Here is a 23,557-nt window from a genome sequence, read left to right as displayed (position 1 = left end):
CCAGCCTAATAGCCGTACTGTGTGTGAGGGTAGTAAACGTTTCTCCAGTCTACCAGCCATACTGTTAGTTTGTGAGGGTAGTAAACATTTCTCTAGTCTACTAGCCATACTGTTAGTGGTTGAGGGTAGTTAAAGTTTCTCCAGTCTACTAGCCATACTGTTAGTGTGTGAGGGTAGTAAATGTTTCTATAGTCTACTAGCCATACTGTTAGTGTGTGAGGGTAGTAAATGATTCTCTAGTCTACTAGCCATACTGTTAGTGTGTGAGGGTAGTAAATGTTTCTCTAGTCTACTAGCCATACTGTTAGTGTGTGAGGGTAGTAAATGTTTCTCTAGTCTACTAGCCATACTGTTAGTGTGTGAGGGTAGAAAATGTTTCTATAGTCTACTAGCCATACTGTTAGTGTGTGAGGGTAGTTCATGTTTCTATAGTCTACTAGCCATACTGTTAGTGTGTGAGGGTAGTAAATGTTTCTATAGTCTACTAGCCATGCTATTAGTGTGTGAGGGTAGTAAATATTTCTCCAGTCTACTAACTATACTGTTCGTGTGTGAGGGTAGTAAATGTTTCTCCAGCCTATTAGCCGTACTGTGTGAGAGGGTAGTAAATGTTTCTATAGTCTACTAGCCATACTGTTAGTGTGTGAGGGTAGTAAATGTTTCTCCAGTCTAGTAGCCATACTGTTAGTGTGTGAAGGTTGTAAATGTTTATCACGTCTACTAGACATACTGTTAGTGTGTGAGGTTAGTAAATATTAATCCAGTCCACCTGCCATACTGTTAGTGTGTGAGGGTAGGAAATGTTTCTGTACTCTAATAGCCATACTGTTAGTGTGTGAGGGTAGAAAACGTTTATCTAGTCTACTAGCCATACTGTTAGTGTGTGAAGGTAGCACATGCTTCTCCAGTCTACTAGCCATACTGTTTTTGTGTGAGCGTAGGAAATATTCATCCAGTCTACCTGCCATACTGTTAGTGTGCGAGGGTAGGAAATGTTTCTGTAGTCTAATAGCCATACTGTCACATCCTGACCAGTGAGAAGGATCATTTTGCCATAGTAGAATGGTCAGGGCGTGGCAGGGGGGTTGTTTTGGGATGGTTTGTTTCTAGGGGAATTTGTTCTAGTTTTCTGTTTCTATGTTTCATTTTCCATGTGTGGCCGAGTATGGTTTCCAATCAGAGGCAGGTGTCTTTCGTTGTCTCTGATTGGAAGCCATACTTAGGCAGCCTGTTTTTGGGGGGTTTTGTGGGTGTTTATTTTCCATTTAGTGATTGTACCTGATGAAACTGTTGAGCGTTTATTATTTTTGTTGTTGAAGTGCATTCATTAAAATCCAAAGATGAGCACTGTACACGCTGCGCCTTTGTCTAATCCTTTCGACGCTTGTGACACATACTGTTCGTGTGTGAGGATAGTACATGTTTCTATAGTCTACTAGCCATACTGTTAGTGTGTGAGGGTAGTAAATATTTCTCCAGTCTACTAGCCATACTGTTCGTGTGTGAGGATAGTACATGTTTCTATAGTCTACTAGCCATACTGTTAGTGTGTGAGGGTAGTAAATATTTCTCCAGTCTACTAGCCATACTGTTAGTGTGTGAGGGTAGTAAATGTTTCTATAATCTACTAGCCATACTGTTAGTGTGTGAGGGTAGTAAATGTTTCTCCAGTCTACTAGCCATACTATTAGTGTGTGAGGGTAGTAAATGTTATTCCAGTCTACTAGCCATACTGTTAGTGTGTGAGGGTAGTAAATGTTATTCCAGTCTACTAGCCATACTGTTAGTGTGTGAGGGTAGTAAATGTTTCTCCAGTCTACTAGCCATACTATTAGTGTGTGAGGGTAGTAAATGTTATTCCAGTCTACTAGCCATACTGTTAGTGTGTGAGGGTAGTAAATGTTTCTCCAGTCTACTAGCCATACTATTAGTGTGTGAGGGTAGTAAATGTTATTCCATTCTACTAGCCATACTGTTAGCGTGTGATGGTCGTAAATGTTTATCCAGTCTACTAGCCATACTGTTAGTCTGTGAGGGTAGTAAATATGTCTCCAGTCTACTAGCCATACTGTTAGTGTGCGAGGGTAGTAAAAGTTTCTCCACTCTGCTAGCCATACTGTTAGTGTGTGAGGCTAGTAAATTATTCTCTAGTCTACTAGCCATACTGTTAGTCTGTGAGGTTAGTAAATGTTTCTCTAGTCTACTATCCATAATGATAGTATGTAAGTGAAGTAAAAGTTTCTCAAGTCTACTAGCCCTACTGTTAGTGTGTGAGGGTAGTAAATGTTTTTCCAGTCTACCAGCCATACTGTTATTGTGAGAGGGTAGGAAATATTTCTGTAGTCAACTAGCCATACTGTTAGTGTGTGAGGGTAGTAAACGTTTCTCTAGTCTACTAGCCATACTGTTAGTTTGTGAGGGTAGTAAACGTTTCTCTAGTCTACTAGCCATACTATTAGTGTGTGAGGGTAGTTCATGTTTCTATAGTCTACTAGCCATACTGTTAGTGTGTGAGGGTAGTAAATGTTTTTCCAGTCTACCAGCCATACTGTTATTGTGCGAGGGTAGGAAATATTTCTGTAGTCAACTAGCCATACTGTTAGTGGTTGAGGGTAGTTCATGTTTCTATAGTCTACTAGCCATACTGTTAGTGTGTGAGGGTAGTAAATGTTTCTATAGTCTACTAGCCATGCTATTAGTGTGTGAGGGTAGTTCATGTTTCTATAGTCTACTAGCCATACTGTTAGTGTGTGAGGGTAGTAAATGTTTCTATAGTCTACTAGCCATGCTATTAGTGTGTGAGGGTAGTAAATATTTCTCCAGTCTACTAACTATACTGTTCGTGTGTGAGGGTAGTAAATGATTCTCCAGCCTATTAGCCGTACTGTGTGAGAGGGTAGTAAATGTTTCTATAGTCTACTAGCCATACTGTTAGTGTGTGAGGGTAGTAAATGTTTCTCCAGTCTAGTAGCCATACTGTTAGTGTGTGAGGGTTGTAAATGTTTATCACGTCTACTAGACATACTGTTAGTGTGTGAGGTTAGTAAATATTAATCCAGTCCACCTGCCATACTGTTAGTGTGTGAGGGTAGGAAATGTTTCTGTAGTCTAATAGCCATACTGTTAGTGTGTGAGGGTAGAAAACGTTTATCTAGTCTACTAGCCATACTGTTAGTGTGTGAAGGTAGCACATGCTTCTCCAGTCTACTAGCCATACTGTTTTTGTGTGAGCGTAGGAAATATTCATCCAGTCTACCTGCCATACTGTTAGTGTGCGAGGGTAGGAAATGTTTCTGTAGTCTAATAGCCATACTGTCACATTCTGACCAGTGAGAAGGATCATTTTGCCATAGTAGAATGGTCAGGGCGTGGCAGGGGGGTTGTTTTGGGGATGGTTTGTTTCTAGGGGAATTTGTTCTAGTTTTCTGTTTCTATGTTTCATTTTCCATGTGTGGCCGAGTATGGTTTCCAATCAGAGGCAGTTGTCTTTCGTTGTCTCTGATTGGAAGCCATACTTAGGCAGCCTGTTTTTGGGGGGTTTTGTGGGTGTTTATTTTCCCGTTTAGTGATTGTACCTGATGAAACTGTTGAGCGTTTATTATTTTGTTGTTGAAGTGCATTCATTAAAATCCAAAGATAAGCACTGTACACGCTGCGCCTTTGTCTAATCCTTTCGACGCTTGTGACACATACTGTTCGTGTGTGAGGATAGTACATGTTTCTATAGTCTACTAGCCATACTGTTAGTGTGTGAGGGTAGTAAATATTTCTCCAGTCTACTAGCCATACTGTTAGTGTGTGAGGGTAGTAAATGTTTCTATAATCTACTAGCCATACTGTTAGTGTGTGAGGGTAGTAAATGTTTCTCCAGTCTACTAGCCATACTATTAGTGTGTGAGGGTAGTAAATGTTATTCCAGTCTACTAGCCATACTGTTAGTGTGTGAGGGTAGTAAATGTTTCTCCAGTCTACTAGCCATACTGTTAGCGTGTGATGGTCGTAAATGTTTATCCATTCTACTAGCCATACTGTTAGTCTGTGAGGGTAGTAAATATGTCTCCAGTCTACTAGCCATACTGTTAGTGTGTGAGGGTAGTAAATGTTTCTCCAGTCTACTAGCCATACTGTTAGCGTGTGATGGTCGTAAATGTTTATCCATTCTACTAGCCATACTGTTAGTGTGTGTGGGTAGTAAAAGTTTCTCCAGTCTGCTAGCCATACTGTTAGTGTGTGAGGCTAGTAAATTATTCTCTAGTCTACAAGCCATACTGTTAGTCTGTGAGGTTAGTAAATGTTTCTCTAGTCTACTATCCATAATGATAGTATGTAAGTGAAGTAAAAGTTTCTCAAGTCTACTAGCCATACTGTTGGTGTGTGAGGGTAGTAAATGTTTCTATAATCTACTAGCCATACTGTTAGTGTGTGAGGGTAGTAAATGTTATTCCAGTCTACTAGCCATACTGTTAGTGTGTGAGGGTAGTAAATGTTTCTCCAGTCTACTGGCCATACTATTAGTGTGTGAGGGTAGTAAATGTTTCTCCAGTCTACTAGCCATACTGTTAGTGTGTGAGGGTAGTAAATGTTTCTCCAGTCTACTGGCCATACTATTAGTGTGTGAGGGTAGTAAATGTTATTCCAGTCTACTAGCCATACTGTTAGTGTGTGAGGGTAGTAAATATGTCTCCAGTCTACTAGCCATACTGTTAGTGTGTGAGGGTAGTAAAAGTTTCTCCAGTCTGCTAGCCATACTGTTAGTGTGTGAGGCTAGTAAATTATTCTCTAGTCTACAAGCCATACTGTTAGTCTGTGAGGTTAGTAAATGTTTCTCTAGTCTACTATCCATAATGATAGTATGTAAGTGAAGTAAAAGTTTCTCAAGTCTACTAGCCATACTGTTGGTGTGTGAGGGTAGTACATGTTTATCAAGTCTACTAGACATACTGTTAGTGTGTGAGGTTAGTAAATATTAATCCAGTCTACCTGCCATACTGTTTTTGTGTGAGGGTAGTAAATGTTTCTCCAGTCTACTAGCCATACTGTTAGTTTGTGAGGGTAGTAAATGTTTCTCCAGTCTACTAACCATACTGTTAGTGTGTGAGGGTAGTACATGTTTCTCCAGTCTACTAGCCATACTGTTAGTGTTTGAGGTTAGTAAATGTTTATCCAGTGTACTAGTCATACTGTTAGTGTGTGAGGGTAGTAGTGTGGTAGCATAGTAGTAGTATGTACTGTATATGGTGTGTATTACCAGAGCTGGGGTCACATGGGTCAATGTCTTCGTCATCACTGGGACACTCAGCTGATGCCACCAGCAGGTCGTCTGTCGACTGGAGAGAGACAATATATCATTAAACACACACTATTGTTTTTTGTAATACTTATGGATCACTGGAGCCTTTCATGTGCGTGTTATAGACAGGTGAAGTATTTTCTCCTCTCATTCTGCAAACAGAACACAAAACTCTCAACTTGAAGTCAAACACATTTTTGATTTTCAGAAATCTATATGTTTTTTTTCCCTGAGTCCTGGCAACTTCCAAACGGCAAAATTGTGAAGAGAGAGGCGGAGAGAAAGCGAGAGAACAGAAGTGAGATAGAGAGAAGAGGAGGAGAGAGGTGTTGGTTACGAGCTGGGATCTAATCATATCCTCCTCCTCCTCTCTCCTTCTCTGGCTCTCCCCTTCCTCCTTTTCCCTATCTTCTCCCACATTCCTTCCCACTTTCTTCCTCCCCTCTCTCCTTCCTCTTCCCTCTATGTATAGTGGTCCACCGATGTGCTGATTGCTGATCTCTGAGGACTATAATAAAGTAACTAACCAACAGTGTATGAGCAGTAACTATGAACCCTTCATGTCCATGCCCTGCTCTCTGAGCAACACAAGTTGGGAAGATGCTCCTTTGGCCAACCCCCCTCCTTCCTCACTCTCTCTCAGCCGAACAATGCCTCTCCACTTTCTCTCGTCCTCCACCCTTTCTCTCTATGGCAGCGCCCTCTCTCTTCTCCTACTCTCCCGCCTGTTGCCATGGCAACTCTAAGTTCAGGCCATTAAAACGAAGGGCGTGTTTCACTGAGAGACCTGAAACACTGGCACTCACCACCAGACAGAAAGAGAGAGATTATCAGGGCGTTAATCTGGACTCCGTATATGACAGAAGACTAGCGTTCCGTGTTCTTTCCCAGAGAGAGAGAGAGTGATAGAGAGAGAGAGAGAGAGAGAGAGAGAGAGAGAGAGAGAGAGAGAGAGAGGAGGAAGAGAGAGAGAGAGTGATGTAAGTAATGGAGATAGGGAGAGAAAAAGAAAGAGCTGTGTTGAGAGAGAGACAGATGGAAGAAGAGAAAGAGATGGAGGAAGAGAGTCATAGAGGGAGAAAGGGACAAAGGGTAGGACAAGGAAAAGCACGAGGAGAGAAGAAAGGAGACATCAAAGTGTTGCAGCTTAAGTTAACATCATGCTAATCGAATGTGCATATTCATGAGTTTGTTAAACATCGCCTGCTTCGACTTTACAGCTGAGAAATGTGTGTGTGTGCGCATAAGCGTGTGTGTTTGTGTGGGAGCGAGAGTGTGAGTGCGTGTTTTAAACCCACACTGAGAGTCCGCGGTGTATTAAAACGGGAGAGTGATGCATTGCAGTAGTCATAACTAACCTCAGTATGGGGAATGGAGAGAACAGCAGAACCAAATCTAGAACAGGTCTAGAACCCAACATAGAACGGGACTAGAACCCATAAACACCCTCACAAAAAATCTATGCAAATACATTTAGAGTAATGCATCCCAAGATAACAGAAATGCAGCACTATAGAAGTCTAGTAAAAGGCACTATAGAAGCTAACCTCACATTAATGGCTACATCAGCCAGGCACTTCTTGCAATGATGTGATAGATTTCACTTTTGCTAATTAGACAATCAAAAATCCCGGGAGAAAAGTAAACATTACGCTGTCTGCTTATAGGGTGCCCATGATCCCAATTGCCTGAGCGTGATTGGTCAAGAGCAACTGTAAGCAGATGTGTATCTTCAGATGAATGCCTTTTCGACACCTTTAACTGTAACCCCTCCAAATTGTATTCCAGGCTGATTCTAATGACTCCAACTCATTCTAGACTCCAAACGGAGTCAGCTGACCACTACTCACATGTCAATCAAACTACAGACCTGCCAATCAAACCACAGCCTTTTAAGTTGCCAATTAAAAGTGAGCCAAGTCTGTTCCACTGATGCACACACACTCCTGAACAATGCATGCCAACCTCTTCCTATAGCCTCATCTCTTTTTCTCTCCGTCTTCCGTCTCTCCTCTACAGCCTTATCTCTCCCTCTCTTTGTCTAGCAGCGATGCATGCCACCTTCCAGCACAGATGAAGAAAGGTAGAGAGCGAGAGATAAAGAAAGAGGGGAAGAGAAAATCGAAAAGGAAAGAGACAGATAACGAAAGAAAGCGGGAGACAGACAAGGGAGAGATGGAGAGATGAAGGCGAAAGATGGTATCATGCTGAAGGAGTAAAATCAGTACCTGAGCAGCCGAACAATGCCAGCGAGCGTCCATGCCTGCCTGACTGCCTAGCTCACACATAACACACACACACACACGGTGTACACACACTGCTCTATTGCTTCCGCTGTGCAGCCATTGTTCTACTTCAACACACACACACACACTGTTGGCTACAGCTCTGTCAGCACGGAGAGAAGAGGAGCTATTCTGCATATGTACTGATACACTAACTACCTATCACTGCTGAGAGAGAGAGAGAGAGAGCGAGAGAGAGAGAGAGAGAGAGAGAGAGAGAGAGAGAGAGAGAGAGAGAGATAGAGGGAGGAGACAGATTGCTACAGTTGCTTCTACCCATATAACACACATGGACACACACACGGACACACGCACGCACACACACAAAAAAACACACACACACACACACACACCGATAACATCCAAACTAAACTGAGCAAAGTGAGTCAGAGCAGACTGTAGCAAAACACAGAGCCCTGAAGCACACACACTCTTTTACATTATTAATAACTCTGACTTCCTAGGAGAGAGTCTCACTAAACTCAGGGCAGCAGGAAGAAACACATCAAACACACTCAAACTCACACACACGCCACGCGCGCACACACACACACACGTCACACGTACACAAAATCGATTACTTGATCTGATCCACCATTAAGTGGTTTCACTGCTCCTCCCTCTGCTGCAACCGACTGTAACTAAGTACAGCCTACATGTTACCTCTATATGTTTGTGTGTGTCCATGAACACTTGTTGAATACAGCTTGGTTGCTAGGTAACCCCAGCAGCAGATCAGTGTTTCTTATTAAACACACTCTCACTGCAACACACACACACACACACACACGCATGCACACACACACTGCAGCATATCGAGCATACATTCTGTCTGACCTAGTTCCCATCTTGGGATACTGACTCATTTGCAATGCTCTCTGCAAACCAGTTACACCACCAACTACACACACACACGTCTGAGGTGTAAAAAGGAACACTGTGTCTCACTCCATCACTCAAACCTCTCCATCCATCTAGATCTATTATTGATGCCTGAGGCTCTGCTCACAGCTCTGCATTCCATTATTTATGTCTGAGGTATACACAAAGGAGGTATACACTATGGAGCACGAGAGAGTGAGAGAAAGAGAGAGAGAGAGAGAGAGAGAGAGAGAGAATACCTAAGAGGGTTCACTATCTCCATGGCAACTCGCATCATTGGAAATTATTATTTTTCAGAGTGCGACAGACTATTTCATAACCCAGAATCCCTCTCAATCACAAACAAAGAGAGCCTGTTCACCATAACCTCCTGACTGGTGATAGCAGATACAGTTTATAGTATCTATATCTGTGAGGTTATGAATTGCTTAATTAGCCTTTTTATGCCTTAGTGTCATAGTTAGTTTCCTACCTGCTGCGTAGTTCCTCCTCCTTGTTTCCTGTTTGTGGCGGTTGTCGTGGTGATGTCGCCAGCATTGGCGGCGGGGTCTGATCGGTTTGCCCCGGCGGCAGCGCTGGATTGGGGCGTGATGGAGGAGGGCATGTCCCCAACCAATCGCGTGCTGCCCTCGAGGCGGATGTGGGCGTGTCCTTCGGCGGCCATGTTGAGTATCTTCAGTCCGTTGTAGTAGAGACCGGCCATCTGACCCTGGAACTGACCTGCTTCCTTTCCTCTTCCCACCGTCACCGTCGTCTGGCTGTTGAAGATGGTCAGCTGGCGGCCTGGACACACACACACACACACACACACACACACACACACACACACACAGACACACACACGCATACATATGAGTCGTCGGTGTGACGATAATATACACTTAATCGTAATGTTAGCGTGTTGTAAGTATGATGTGGGACACGACCAAAGGCTGAGATGTACTGTGGAATGGCGGGCTGGAGGAAGAGAGGAGGAGGAAAAGAAGACGATGAAGGAGGATGAAAGGAAGAGTAGGATGAAGAGAGAGGACATGAGATGCTCTTGGAGACGCATCAGGAGCAAGTCATCATGTTGATCGGACATATCGATTGTTTTCCCTCAAATATGGTTATTACAGCCTTATGAAGCCCTAAGAAGCTGAATGAAGCATTATAAAGCCATATGAAGTTCTATGAAGCATGCACAGGTCATAGCTCTGTCTCTGGTCACTGTTAAAGGGACTTCAGGTATTTAAAGGAGCTCTGCTGAAGTTGAAGAGGTTAATAAAAAGAAACAGTGCATTTAACATCTCTCAAGTCTTACAAGTAATATCTGATTATGAACTTTACTTTGACTATATGATGTTCAACATTGATATGTGGTATCACTTTAGAATAACTCCACGTAATAAAGCATTTATAACGGATTAGTAAATAGTCTATTCATCATTTATTAATCATTACTCCCACATTTGTACATTTCAGTAACCTAGTTATTCACACATTTCTAAACAACTTTTAAAGTGTTTAATAATGATTCATAAGATCATTCAGAAGATGTGTAATATATGTTCTTATGAAGCATTTACTAATCATTAGTTAACTCTTTGCATGGCCTCGTCTTAAGTGTGGGCTGTTTATACTTTATAGATACTTCATAAACATTTTGAGTGACCGGTGTAATTTCGCACAAAACACATGCCATTGGTAGACATTCCAGCAGCGCCTGATGTTCCTTAAGGTCTCAAAATGTCCCCTATGACATATCAGTGGTTAAACAACCAGCACTAAATAAAGAGGATGTTCAAGAAAATATATTGAACATTTTATTCCAAAAGTCACACAATTGTAATGTGTAAAAAAAATCCCGAAAATGGTAACATAAGCATTTCTTGGCAGTGACTTTTCTACCAAAACAAAAGTGTGGATTGCAGTCACTCCTTAGAGCAGTGTGATCTTAGAATTTGGTCAGCTGAGTGAGTCCATACATGTTAGAAATCGACAAACTGGCAAAAGGAAACCCTCAGCCAAAGGCCCACCCGCTAATTTCCCCACATGCATGAAGCAGTCAAAGTTTAAGCACCGCTTTCACCCAATCCTGGTACGGCCAAATAACCAGTGACGGAAACCCAAACACCAGAATTACGGCTGCTTGTTATCCTACACATTCCATGCCGTCGCAATAGATTCCGGTTTATGCGCAGAATGATTCCATGAAAGATGAAGAGCAGTCCATAGACTGCTTACGAGGTAAGGAAACAAATATCTGAATACATTATTGTGCTGAACTATTCAATTACGTTTAAAGAGTTACTACCTTTAAAAGCCCAGTAAAGGTGCAGCCAAACAAAGCCATGTGTGAACATAGTCTGTGGTAAAAGACTGAAGCACTGAAAGCATTTAAAGGTCCAATGCAGGCATTTTGTATCTCAATACAGCCTAAAATCATTTCTGGGTAACAATGTACCTTACTGTTCTGTTTTCCCCTCCCCACTCAGACCACTCCCAGACAGTCGTAGCTACATTCTTGTTTGAGAAATTGCTCTTTGCTGAAAAGCTATTTTTGGTTATTTTTGACCATTTTAATTGAAAACAATCACAGTAAGGTACTTAATTGTTACCCAGAAAGGTTTTTATATTGAGATAAAAATGACTGCATTGGACCTTTAAGGAACATCAGGTACTGTTGGAATGTCTACCAATGGCATGTCCATCTTTTTGTGAGAAATTACACTGGTCACTCAAAACATTTAGAAACTATTTATAAAGTACAATTATTCTACACTTTCATCAGGCCACGAAACAAGACTTAACGAATGGTTTATAAGGACCTATATTAAACATCTTATGAATGGAATAATGATTAATAAATGATGAATAAACTATTTACTAATCCGTTATAAATGTTTTATTACGAGGAGTTATTCTAAAGTGAAACCTTTAAATGTTTACAATTGGAGAAACAGCATTATGACAGAATCTTAATAAAGCCCTTTTTATCTGTACTAGTTTCACATTTATTCAGATTAATCTTCCCATTGTCCCTTTAACCTGGTATTATCAAGCTTTCTCTCTAGCTACAGTTTACAGTGAAGTAGTGTATTACAGAACAGTACAGTTACACTACAGTTTACACAGTCTGACAATATTACACTCTAACAGCTACTATGTTTAAACTTAGTTATGAATTTATAATTTTAGATGTTAGTTGATGGTCACAGTTTCAACTTGCTTCAGGTTGACTTTTAAGCTAAAAGTTTTAAGTAATTTTAATGATGTTTTTACCTTTGTCGAATAGCCAATCGTCAACTACTCGACCGAGTCGATAGGGGATTCTCTGTCTAGCGATGGCCAGGCGCTCGTTATCAATGTTGCCTTTAATTTAAAGATGAAAACACAGTAATTACGCACATCAACACCTGGCACAGGAGCTGGACAACAAAATGAACAGCCATGAAGAGAAAGTCAAAGTCCTGACCAAGGTCCTGTTAGTCGGTCCGATCATTGTCGCTGTGTCTTCATTTCAATAAGAGTTACGATCAGGAGCAGCAACCATCGAGCGGACATTGACTTTCTGTTCATGGGCTTTGATTTAAGGAGACATTTAAACAGTTAATTATCATCTGACAGACAGGAGTTTAGAGAGTTTGATAAAACAACAGAATAATAACGATAATCATTGTTAAAGCTAACAGATCAACCCTTATACACCTCTCTGTCTAGTGTTTAGCCGTTTAGCTAACATCTAACTAAATAACTCTCGAAAATATAAGATTACTACTTTTATATAAAAACAACAACAAATGTTGAAAAACCCAATGCAAAAAAAATCAAATACAATCATTTTTTCTCTTTTTTTCATTTTTTTTCAGTCTAGTTTACTCAGAAAATGAAACGTTTATTGTGTTGCTGTTTGGCCAAATGCCCCAATGGCTATTATTTTATTTTTTAAATAAAACACAACTACTACCTGTATTAAATGTTTACATGGCTCATTTACGTATCACACTATTTAACATAGCAACATAAATGACCAGTCATGTCAGTACAGACTCCCTGGAGTCAAGGCAACAGGGGAAGTGTTACTACATATTTCATTTTTTATGTTTTAACAGGAAAATTACATCATAACATAGACATTTGATCTTCAGCAAGTCATAACAAAAGTCCTAATAGTAACGTAGCTATGATGTAGTAATAACATCAGAAACAGCAACATTACAACATCCTTATATTAATACTGAAAGAAACAGTTACGGTATATAGTCACTTCCTTTTATTCAGGAAGTAAAGCGAAGTCCTGTAGTGTGATTGGCTGTGACAGGCGCGTGTAGGCTATGGTCGGTCCTTACCTGAGGGGTAACGCTCTATGATTGGCAAGTCGTCCAGCTGCAGGGTTGCGTTGCCTCCGCTGCGGGTAAACCGAACTATGTGGTACTTCCCATCATTAACGAATTTAGCAGTCTCTTCAATGTTGATGTCATCTGTTCCCACATTAAACACTACCCTAATATTTCCTTTATCCTGAGGAGTGAAAAATAGACACAGAGAGAGAGAGATCGAGGGACAGAAAGGGATAGAGAAAGAGGATAGGAAGGGAGAAAGGGATTTATAGTTGGTAGGGTAGCAGAGTGCTGATTCGAGGTAGACAGAGCGCAGTTCCACAGGGATTTTGTAGAGGCCAGTGTTAAACAATGTACTCCTTACTATCTGTAGCTGTAGATAGTCCCCCAGTCCCGAGGCGCTGTCGACCCGTAGCAGGGTAGCGTGTTTCTGCTGTGTGCTGAAGCCCAGCGCGAGCCGGTCAGCCCGTGTACTGGGGCGCTCGTTAGGAGGCCAGGTGTACACAATCACACCCCCATCACGACCAAAGATATACGTGGTCCCCGCTGTGAACAACAGATTTACATGACTTGTTGTCAAATGAGCAGAAAAAGGATGTAGTAAACAGGAAATTGAAAGTAGTAAACAGGAAATAGGTCATAGGAATAGAAAAATAAAGTGACTCACCGTCATTGCAGAGTGGTCCTCCGAATGATGTCATACTGCAATCACAGCTAAATCCCTCCCACTGCTGCAAACACACGCCCTGATTGGAGCAAGAGTCTTCCTGACAGGTAGTACTGGGACCTGGAAAGACAAATCCTTTAACTTCTAAACGATGAAGGCTAATGTCAACCAGAGGCTGCTGAAAGTAAGAAAATAATCAGAATAAGCCCTTAAAAATGCTCTGGTTAAATCAACAAGAAAAAACATATTAATTCCAAAATGTTTGTGAATCATTCCTTTAAGAGTTGATCCTCATTGAAAATGAATAGCACTTTTGGATTGTTGAATTGGAATTCCAATTCACTGGACATCCTGTAGCTGTCCATGAGGTAGGCCAGCCCTAGGTTAGATACAGGGAGGGAGAGGTCAAACAGAAGAGGGTGGGGTTAGAAGCAGGGGGTGGGGTTAGAATCATGCTTCCAAGTGAAGGAGGTGCAGGGTGTGTGGTCTAAATTAAACAGTAATGGTGTCACTGAGGGGAGGATGTCACTACGGTGACCTGGACAGGTTACGTCAGAACACACCACACACATGCACCCACAAGTGTAACCGAGGTGGCTTGCGTAATGAGTACCCTTGTCTGAGACCTGAGCACATACGTTAGCTGAGCTAATGCCTAAACTTTAGCTTAGTAGGCTAACACAGACGTGTGGTGCGCAGGAGACCCAGGTTCGAACCCAGTCGATCACAAGCGCACACAGGCACATACACGCACACACAGAGCGATCTACCTTGCAAGTCAGCTTTCATCAATGCAACTTTCGTCAGCCGAAAACAAAAACAAAACAACGACAAGCAAAATATGTTAGATGGTTAGTAAAAACAAAGCATAGAAATGCCTGTAAAAAAAAGAAAGAACAAAAAAACAGAGAGAGCAAAAGAGAGAGAAAGAGGGAAGAGAAAGCCAGATGCCAAAACAAGGGGGATAATCTCCAACGTAATAAAAACAGCTGTTAGCTGGAGCAAGAGTGAAGGAATGAGTTTTAAAAAATGCTATGATATGCAATGGTAAGGAGAAAGTCCTGGTATGTGTGTGTCTCTCTATACTTTTTTTGTGTAGGTACTCATGGTTTGTGTGTGTGTGTGTGTGTGTGTGTGTGTGTGTACCTGTGTGTGTGTTTGTACCTTCACAGCCCCTCTCCACTTGTCCGGTGGTAGCTAGAGCATCGGCCAGCAGGTCGGGTAGTCGGCCGTTAAGGTCAACGGTTGCTAAGCAACCCTGGAAGCCTTCCCGGGAGTGGACGAGCTTGGGAAGGTCCCTGTACATCTCCTTAGCCACTCCCCCTACGTACAGGTCACCTATAGGAACACAGCATAACTTGAGTGACAGCTCCATGCAACAATATCTGTCTCTCTCTTAGCTGACAGTACTGCCCTCTGCTGTTAGGGAACAAGGACTGAGGCAGAGAGATTCCATAGTAGTAGAAGGGTAGTATGGTATGTACAGTGTGTGTGTGTGTTACCTTTGAGATCCAGGTTCTTGGCCCCCATAGTGGTCTGTGTAGTGACCTTAGTGTCTATCTTAACAGTGTGCAGGTTGTTGGTGTCTCTGGATATGAGCACGTTGTGCCAGTGGTTGTCATTCAGAGGAGAGTTGGAGTTCCCTTTGATCAGGTGTGCCCCGTTCCCCAGGTCAGACACGTAGTGGAGGTAGCTGGGGAGGATGATTAGGATTACAATATTATAATATGAAGTGTATATCCATGAGTAGTCGATAGTTGTCCCACTGACATGTCCCTTCACCAAGCAATTTCAATCTCCTCTGTTGTACAGTATCAGTAATGTAAATAGTAGCTATAGGTAGTTAGTTAGCTAGTTAGTTATCCTCTGTTGTACAGTATCTGTAATGTAAATAGTAGCTATAGGTAGTTAGTTAGCTAGTTAGTTATCCTCTGTTATACAATATCTGTAATGTAAATAGTAGCTATAGGTAGTTAGCTAGTAAGTTATCCTCTGTTGTACAGTATCTGTAATGTAAATAGTAGCTATAGGTAGTTAGCTAGTTAGTTACCTCTGTTATACAGTATCTGTAATGTAAATAGTAGCTATAGGTAGGTAGCTAGTTAGTTATCCTCTGTTGTACGGTATCAGTTGTAGACAGACTATAGTATCAATAGGTAGTTAAGTAAGTAATTATGCCGTACCCTTTGACCAGCTCCACCACTATGAAGTCGTTTCCGTCTCCTCTGTTGTAGAGTATGAGTCCGTCAGGTGAGGTGGTTTTGAACTGGAGGAACAGGTGCATGGAGTAGTAGGCCTGGAGAGTGGGCAGGGTCACGTAGCTCGACCGTGACCTGAACGTGACCGGGTCCGCCACGATGCTCTTATAACCAATCACAGCGTTCAGTTCGCAATAGTCGATGTCACCATTTTTACCTAGGATCAAGATGACCAAGGATGAGATGTGTGTGTGTGTGTGTGTGGTGTGTGTACTCTGGTCTTACAGTGTCATTCAGCATGAGGTGTGTGCAGTTGTGTACAGTGCATTCAGAAAGCATTCACACACCTTGACTTTTTCCATATTTTGTTGTTGTTACAGCCTGAATTTAAAATGGTTGAAATTGAGATTTTTGTCATCACTGGCCTACACACAATACCCCATAATGTTAAAGTAGAATTATGTTTTTGAAATGTTTACAAATGAATAGAAAATGAAAACCTGAAGTATTCAACTACTTTGATATGGTAAGCCTAAATATGTGAGTAGTAAATAAATAAGTAATAAGTACCAAGTCACATAATAAGTTGCATGGACTCACTCAATGAGCAATAATAGTGTTTAACATGATTTTTGAATGACTACCTCATCTCTGTACCCTACACATACAGATAATTGTAAGGTCCCTCAGTTGAGCAGTACATTTCAAACAGATTCAACCCCAGGGAGGTTTTCCAATGCCTTGCAAAGAAGGAAACCTACGGTTAGATAGGGGGGAAAAAGCAGACATGAAATATCCCTATGGGCATGGTGAAGTTATTCATTACACTTTGGATGGTGTATCACTATACCCATTCACTACAGACGTCCTTCCTACCTCGTTTGCCAGATAGGAAAGAAACCAATCAGGGATTTCACCATGAGGCTAATGGTGAGTTTAATAAAGATACAGAGTTTAATGGCTGTGATAGGAGAAAACTGAGGATGGATCATTACTAACTTAACTGACAGAGTGTAAAGAATGAAGCCTGTACAGAATACAAATATTCCAAAACATGCATCCTGTTTGCAACAAGGCACTAAAGTAATATTTCAAAAGAATGTGGCAAAGAAATTAACTTTTTGTCCTGAATACAAAGTCTTATGTTTAAGGCAAATCCAATACAACACAGTACTGAGTACCACTCTGCATATTTTCAAGCATAGTGGTGGCTGCATCACGTTATGGGTATGCTTGTAACCATTAAGGACTGGGGAGTTTTTCAGGATAAAACAAAAGGAATGGAGCTAAGCCCAGGCAAAATCCTAGAGAAAAACCTGGTTCAGTCAGATACTGGGAGATTAATTCACCTTTCAGCAGGACAATAACCTAAAACATAAGGCCAAATCTACACTGGAGTCGCTTACCAAAAAGACAGTGAATGTGGCTGAGTTACAGTTTTGACTTAAATGGTCTTGAAAATCTATGGCAAGACCTACACATGGTTGTCTAGCAATGATCAACAACAATTTGACAGAGCTTGAAGAATTTAGAAAATAATAATGTGCAAATGTTGCACAATCCAGACTTACGCAGAAAGAGGTCATTCTGTATTGACTCGAGGGGTTGAATTCTTATCTAATCAAGATATCTTAGTGTTTTATTTTCATTTTCATTTTTTTTTTTTTTTTACAAATGTTCAAATTTTTTATACAATTTGACATAACAGAGTATTTTGAGTAAATCGTTGACAATTAAATCCATTGTAATGCCACTTCCGGACACAACAAAATGTGGAAAAAGTCAAGGGGTGTGAATACTTTCTGAAGGCACTGTATGTGTAAGGTTTGTGTGTGGGTATAAGTTGTGTGTGTAGGTGTGTGCTCTGTCCTTCCAGAGGTCTACGTAGGGCATGCCGTTGAGGGTGAGGTGTGTGTAGGCATGTCTACACATTGATTCAAGTACAGTGCATTCAGAAAGTAATCAGACCCCTTCACTCTTTCCACATTTTGTTACGTTAAAGCTTTATTCTAAAATTGATTACATCATTTCCCCCCCTTATAAATGTACCCTCAATACCCCATAATGACAAAGCAAAAACAGGTTTTTAGAAATTTTTGCTAAACTTTACTGAGTACTTTGTTGTAGCACCTTTAGCAGCGATTACAGCCTCGAGTCTTCTTGGGTATGACGCTACAAGCTTGGCGCACCTATATTTGGGGAGCTCCCATTATTTTCTGCAGATCCTCTCAAGCTCTGTCAGGTTGGATGGGGAGCATCACTGCACAGCCATTTTTAGGTCTCACCAGAGATGTTAGATGGGGTTCAAGTCCGGGTTCTGGCTGGGACACTCCTGAAGCCACTCCTGCATTGTCTTGGCTGTGTGCTTAGGGTTATTGTTCTGTTGGAAGGTGAACATTCGACCCAGTCTGAGGTCCTGAGTTCTCTGGAGCAAGTTTTCATCAAGGATCTCTCTGTACTTTGCTCCATTTATCTTTCCTTCGATCCTTACTAGTCTCCCAGTCCCTGCCGCTGAAAAACATCCACACCACATGATGCTGCCACCACCATCCTTCACCGTAGGGATCGTGGAGGGTTTCCTCCAGACGTGACGCTTGGCATTCAGGTCAAAGAGCTCAATCTTGGTTTCATCAGTCCAGAGAATCTTGTTTCTCATGGTCTGAAAGTCCTTTAGGTGCCTTTTGGCAAACTCCAAGTGGGCTGTCATGTGCCTTTTACTGAGGAGTGGCTTCCGTCTGGACACTCTACCATAAAGGCCTGATTGGTGGAGTGCTGCAGAGATGGTTGTCCTTCTGGAAGGTTCTCCCATCTCCACAGAGGAACTCTGGAGCTCTGTAAGAGTGACCGTCAGGGTCTTGGTCACCTCCCTAAACAAGTCCTATCTCGCCCAATTGCTCAGTTTGGCCGGGTGGCCAGCTCTAGGAAGGGTCTTGGTGGTTCCAAACTTCTTCTATTTAAGAATGATGGAGGCCACTGTGTTCTTGGGGACCTTCAATGCTGCAGACATGTTTTGGTAGCCTTCCCCAGATCTGTGCCTCGACACAATCCTGTCTCGGATCTCTACGGACAATTCCTTTGACCTCATGGCTTGGTTTTTGCTCTGACATGCACTGTCAACTGTGGGACCTTATATAGACAGGTGTGTGCCTTTCCAGATCATGTCGAATCAATTGAATTTACCACAGGTAGACTCCATTTAAGTTGTAGAAACATCTCAAGGATGATCAATGGAAACAGGATGCACCTGAGCTTAATTTCGAGTCTACTAGCAAAGGGTCTGAATACTTATCGAAATAAAGGATTTCTGTTTATTAATATTAATACATTTGTTAACATTTCTAAAAACCTGTTTTTTCTTTGTCGTTGTGGGGTATTGTTTGGATTGATGAGGAAAACAATGAGTTTAATCCATTTTAGAATAAGGCTGTAACATAACAAAATGTGGAAAAAGTCAAGGGGTCTGAATACTTTCCGCTGGCACTGTATGTGTGTGTAAGGTGTGTGTAGGCGTATGTTCTCTATGCTTACAGAGGTCTATAGGGAATGCCTACCAGCGTGAGGTGCATGTAAGGTGTCTGTACTCTGGTTTTACAACGGTCTATGTGCGGCGTGTCATTCAGCATAAGTGCAGTTGTGTATGTTTAAGGTGTTAAGGTGTGTGGGTATAAATAGTGTTGGTAGTTGAATACTCTGTTCTTACAGAGGTCTAGGCATGCCGTTGAGGGTGAGGTGTGTGTAAGGCAGGGGTGTCAAACAAATTTTGCCCTGGGGGCCGCATTCAGCCTTCAACAAGGTCCGGAGAGCCGCACAAAAGATTGGCCATATTTCCTCGCTGTGAACATTTTCAGAAAATAGTCCTCTATCCATCGTTTTGGGAATTTTCGATGCTCCCTGACTGTCTAGCTTTCATTTTGGTGATTATTAGCAAGCTGGACGCAGTCAATAAACAGTATGAATATACAAAATGTCCATTATCCCTCCTACACAGTTTCGATTTGGTTTTAGTCATTGTAAAGTATTTTGAGTTGTTTTCTCCCACTGAGTGTATAAAACATTAAGAACACCTTCCTAATATTGAGTTGCACCCCCCTTTTCCCCTCAGAACAGCCTCAATTTGTCGGGGCATGAACTCTACAAGGTGTTGAAAGCATTCCACAGGGATGCTGACCCATGTTGACTCAAGTTGGCTGGATGTCCTTTGGGGTTGGACCATTCTTGATACACATGGGATATCAATCAATCAATCAATCAAATGTATTTATAAAGCCCTTTTTACATCAGCAGATGTCACAAAGTGCTTATACAGAAACCCAGCCTAAAACCCCAAAGAGCAATGCAGATGTAGAAGCACGGTGGCTAGGAAAAACTCCTTGGAAAGGCAGAAACCTAGGAAGAAACATAGCGATGAACCAGGCTCTGAGGGGTGGCCAGTCCTCCTCTGGCTGTGCCGGTGGAGATTATACAGTGCCTTGCAAAAGTATTCATCCCCCTTGGCATTTCTCCTATTTTGTTGCATTACAACCTGTAATTTAAATGGATTTTTATTTGGATTTCATGTAATGGACATACACAAAATAGTCCAAATTGGTAAAGTGAAATGAAAATAAGAACTTGTTACATTACATTTTTTAAGATCTAAAACGGAAAAGCGGTGTGTGCATATGTATTCAACCCCTTTGCTATGAAGCCCCTAAATAAGATCTGGTACAACCAATTACCTTCAGAAGTCACATAATTAGTTAAACAGTCCACCTGTGTGCAATCTAAGTGTCACATGATCTGTCACATGATCTCAGTATATATACACCTGTTCTGAAAGGCCCCAGAGACTGCAACACCACTAAGCAAGGGGCATCACCAAGCAAGTGGCACCATGAACACCAAGGAGCTCCCTAAACAGGTCAGGGACAAAGTTGTGGAGGAGTACAGATCAGGGTTGGGCTATAAAAAAATATCCGGAACTTTGAACATCCCACAGAGTACCGTTAAATCCATTATTAAAAAATGGAAAGAATATGGCACTACAATAAACCTGCCAAGAGAGGGCCGCCCACCAAAACTCATGGACCAGGCAAGGAGGGCATTAATCAGAGAGGCAACAAAGAGACCAAAGATAACCCTGAAGGAGCTGCAAAGCTCCATAGCGGAGATTGGAGTATCTGTCCATAGGACCACTTTAAGCTGTACACTCCACAGAGCTGGGCTTTATGGAAGACTGGCCAGAAAAAAAGCCATTGGTTAAATAAAGAAATAAGCAAACATGTCTGGTGTTCACCAAAAGGCATGTGTGAGACTCCCCAAACATATGGAAGAAGGTACTCTGGTCAGATGACACTAAAATTGCGCTTTTTGGCCATCAAGGAAAATGCCTGGCGCAAACCCAACCCCTCTCATCACCCTGAGGACACAGTGAAGCATGGTGGTGGCAGCATCATACTGTGAGGATGTTTTTCATCGGCAGGGACTGGGAAACTGGTCAGAATTGAAGGAATGATGGATGGCGCTAAATACAGGGAAATTCTTGAGGAAAACCTGTTTCAGTCTGCCAGAGATTTGAGACTGGGATGGAGGTTCACTTTCCAGCAGGACAATGACCCCAAGCATACTGCTAAAGCAACACTCCAGTGGTATAAGGTGAAACATTTAAAGGTCTTGGAATGGCCTAGTCAAAGCCCAGACCTCAATCCAATTGAGAATCTGTGGTATGACTTAAAGATTGCTGTACACCAGCGGAACCCATCCAACTGGAAGGAGCTGGAGCAGTTTTGCCTTGAAGAATGAGCAAAAATCCCAGTGGCTAGATGTGCCAAGCTTAGAGATATACCCCAAGAGACTTGCAGCTGTAATTGCTGCAGAAGGTGGCTCTACAAAGTATTGACTTTGGGGGGGAGAAGGGGGTGAATAGTTATGCACGCTCAAGTTGTCAGTTTTTTTGTCTTATTTCTTGTTTGTTTCACAATAAAAATATTTTGCATCTTCAAAGTGGTAGGCATGTTGTGTAAATCAAATGATACAAGCCCCAAAAAATACATTTTTGTTGTAAGGGAACAAAATAGGAAAAATGCCAAGGGGGTGAATACTTTCGCAAGCCACTGTAAGAGTACATGGCCATTAAGGGAAACTGTTGAGTGTGAAAAACAGCGTTGCAGTTCTTGACCCAAACTGGTGCTCCTGGCACCTACTACCATACCCTGTTCAAATGTACTTACAGTTTTTGTCTTGCCCATTCACCCGCTGAACGGCACACATACACAATCCATGTCTTAATTGTCTTCAGGTTTAAAAATCCTTCTTTAACCTGTCTCCTTCCCTTCATCTACATGGATTGAAGTGGATTTAACAAGTGACATCAATAAGCAGTCATAGCTTTCATCTTTCACCTGGATTCAGCTGGTCAGTTTATGTCATGGAAAGACCAGGTGTCCTTAATGTTTTGTATTTGTACACATATATATTTATTACTATTTCTTACTCAAACCACCGGCCTGCGGGCTGTATGTTTGACACCCCTGGTGTAAGGTGTGCGTAAGGCGTGTGTAGGTGTGTGTACTCTGTCCTTACAGAGGTCTATGTAAGGCATCCCGTTGAGGGTGAGGCCCTGCAGGTGCCCTATGAAGTTGGAGGGCACAGCGGGCATGAAGCGCTTCTCTGTCACAATGCCTGTCTCCACGTTGTGGAACTCCAGCTGGGTGTGGTCGCCTGCCATCTGACCTGGAGGGGTTAGAGGTTAGGGGAGAGATTAGCAGACCGGGGTCAAATACATTCAAACACTTGAGGTGCGCTTGATTTAGCTTGACCAGAGTCTAGGGTGAGTGGAGTTTGCACTTTTGGGAATATTCCATTGGTTACATTGGACCAGGTAAGCTAAATACACTTCAAGTGCTTGTATGTATTTGAGCCAGGTCTGCAGGTTATGGGTTTGAGGACAGTGGTTAAGGTTAGGGCTGAAAAGTCAGGGTTGACAGTGTTGGGGAGATGCTATGGTTACCTTCTACAGGTTGCAGGTCGTCGACGGTGAGTTTGAGGCTTTTCCCACGACGCACCACTCTGACCGTGTGCCACTCATTATCATTCAGCCCCACCCCCGCAAAGATGGTCTCTGGACCCTTACCTACACACATTCCAGTTAGTTAATACACACACATACCTGTACACAGACAAACACCTTAGACATACTTTCACACACCCTCACACACCCACACACACACAGGCACACAGGTAGGCATGCACACACACCCATGTCTCCTGCCATAGAGTCCTACCGTTTCTGCCACATGGTGGCACTAGATATTCAGCCCTGTAGCTAGAAGGGCTTGATGTAGAGCTGGCATACAGCAGGAGGAATATTCTCCATCCATCACTCTCTTTTTCCCTCCCCTCTTCTCTCCCTCTTTGTCTTACTGTCCATCTCTCTCTCTGTGTCTCTCTCTCTGTCAGTCCTTTCATCCCCCCTCTCATTCTCTGTCTCTGTACATCTCTCCTCATTTTCTGTCTCCCCCTGTCAGTCTTTCTTCTCTCTCTGAAATAGTGAAAACTCGCCAGGCTAGACCAGCGTGTCAGTCTGTGTGTGTGTGGGGGGGTGGGGCTGGGGGGGTTGACATATAAGAGTGATGATAAGGCGAGAGGTAAACAGCCTGACAGATTCTGCTGTGGGAAATGTCAGCCCCATGACACACACAGACACAAACACACACACATAGCATATTGCTGCATGTGTGAGGTCTCTCTGTGTGTGTACATGCATCGTGTGAGTGTGTGTGTGAGGTGTGTTAGGTGTGATTAGTTTTCAGGAGAGGACAGAGGGCTCCCCTGAGGAGTCTCAGCTGTGCTCTGGGCATGAGCATCTCATCCTGTTACCATGGATCACTGCCTGAGTGTGTGTGTGTGTGTGTGTGTGTGTGTGTGTGTGTGTG

General features: G+C 42.3%; 1 protein-coding gene across 21 annotated transcripts in view; it reads right to left on the bottom strand.

Annotated features, from left to right (window-relative positions):
• LOC106589402 (neurexin-1a) overlaps positions 1 to 23,557 on the bottom strand; it is a 95,568-nt gene that overhangs the window by 36,234 nt on the left and 35,777 nt on the right. For 7 of the 21 annotated variants that reach the window (XM_082970455.1, XM_082970438.1, XM_082970439.1 and 4 more), the window contains 11 exons: positions 22,633 to 22,755; positions 22,206 to 22,355; positions 15,630 to 15,861; positions 14,949 to 15,139; positions 14,611 to 14,784; positions 13,447 to 13,566; positions 13,144 to 13,325; positions 12,789 to 12,960; positions 11,722 to 11,811; positions 8,930 to 9,240; positions 5,249 to 5,327 (listed from right to left, as the gene is read on the bottom strand). In XM_082970455.1, coding sequence (XP_082826581.1) covers positions 5,249 to 5,327; positions 8,930 to 9,240; positions 11,722 to 11,811; positions 12,789 to 12,960; positions 13,144 to 13,325; positions 13,447 to 13,566; positions 14,611 to 14,784; positions 14,949 to 15,139; positions 15,630 to 15,861; positions 22,206 to 22,355; positions 22,633 to 22,755 — 1,824 coding nt within the window. Of the gene's footprint in view, positions 1 to 5,248; positions 5,328 to 8,929; positions 9,241 to 11,721; positions 11,812 to 12,788; positions 12,961 to 13,143; positions 13,326 to 13,446; positions 13,567 to 14,592; positions 14,785 to 14,948; positions 15,140 to 15,629; positions 15,862 to 22,205; positions 22,356 to 22,632; positions 22,756 to 23,557 lie in introns of all 21 variants that reach the window. The other 14 variants (XM_082970436.1, XM_082970441.1, XM_082970437.1 and 11 more) reach the window with 3 other exon arrangements.

The sequence above is a fragment of the Salmo salar genome, chromosome 28 (assembly GCF_965601325.2).
Source record: "Salmo salar chromosome 28, fSalSal1, whole genome shotgun sequence".
Lineage (NCBI taxonomy): Eukaryota > Metazoa > Chordata > Actinopteri > Salmoniformes > Salmonidae > Salmo > Salmo salar.
This window is presented reverse-complemented; position numbering and strand designations above follow the sequence as displayed.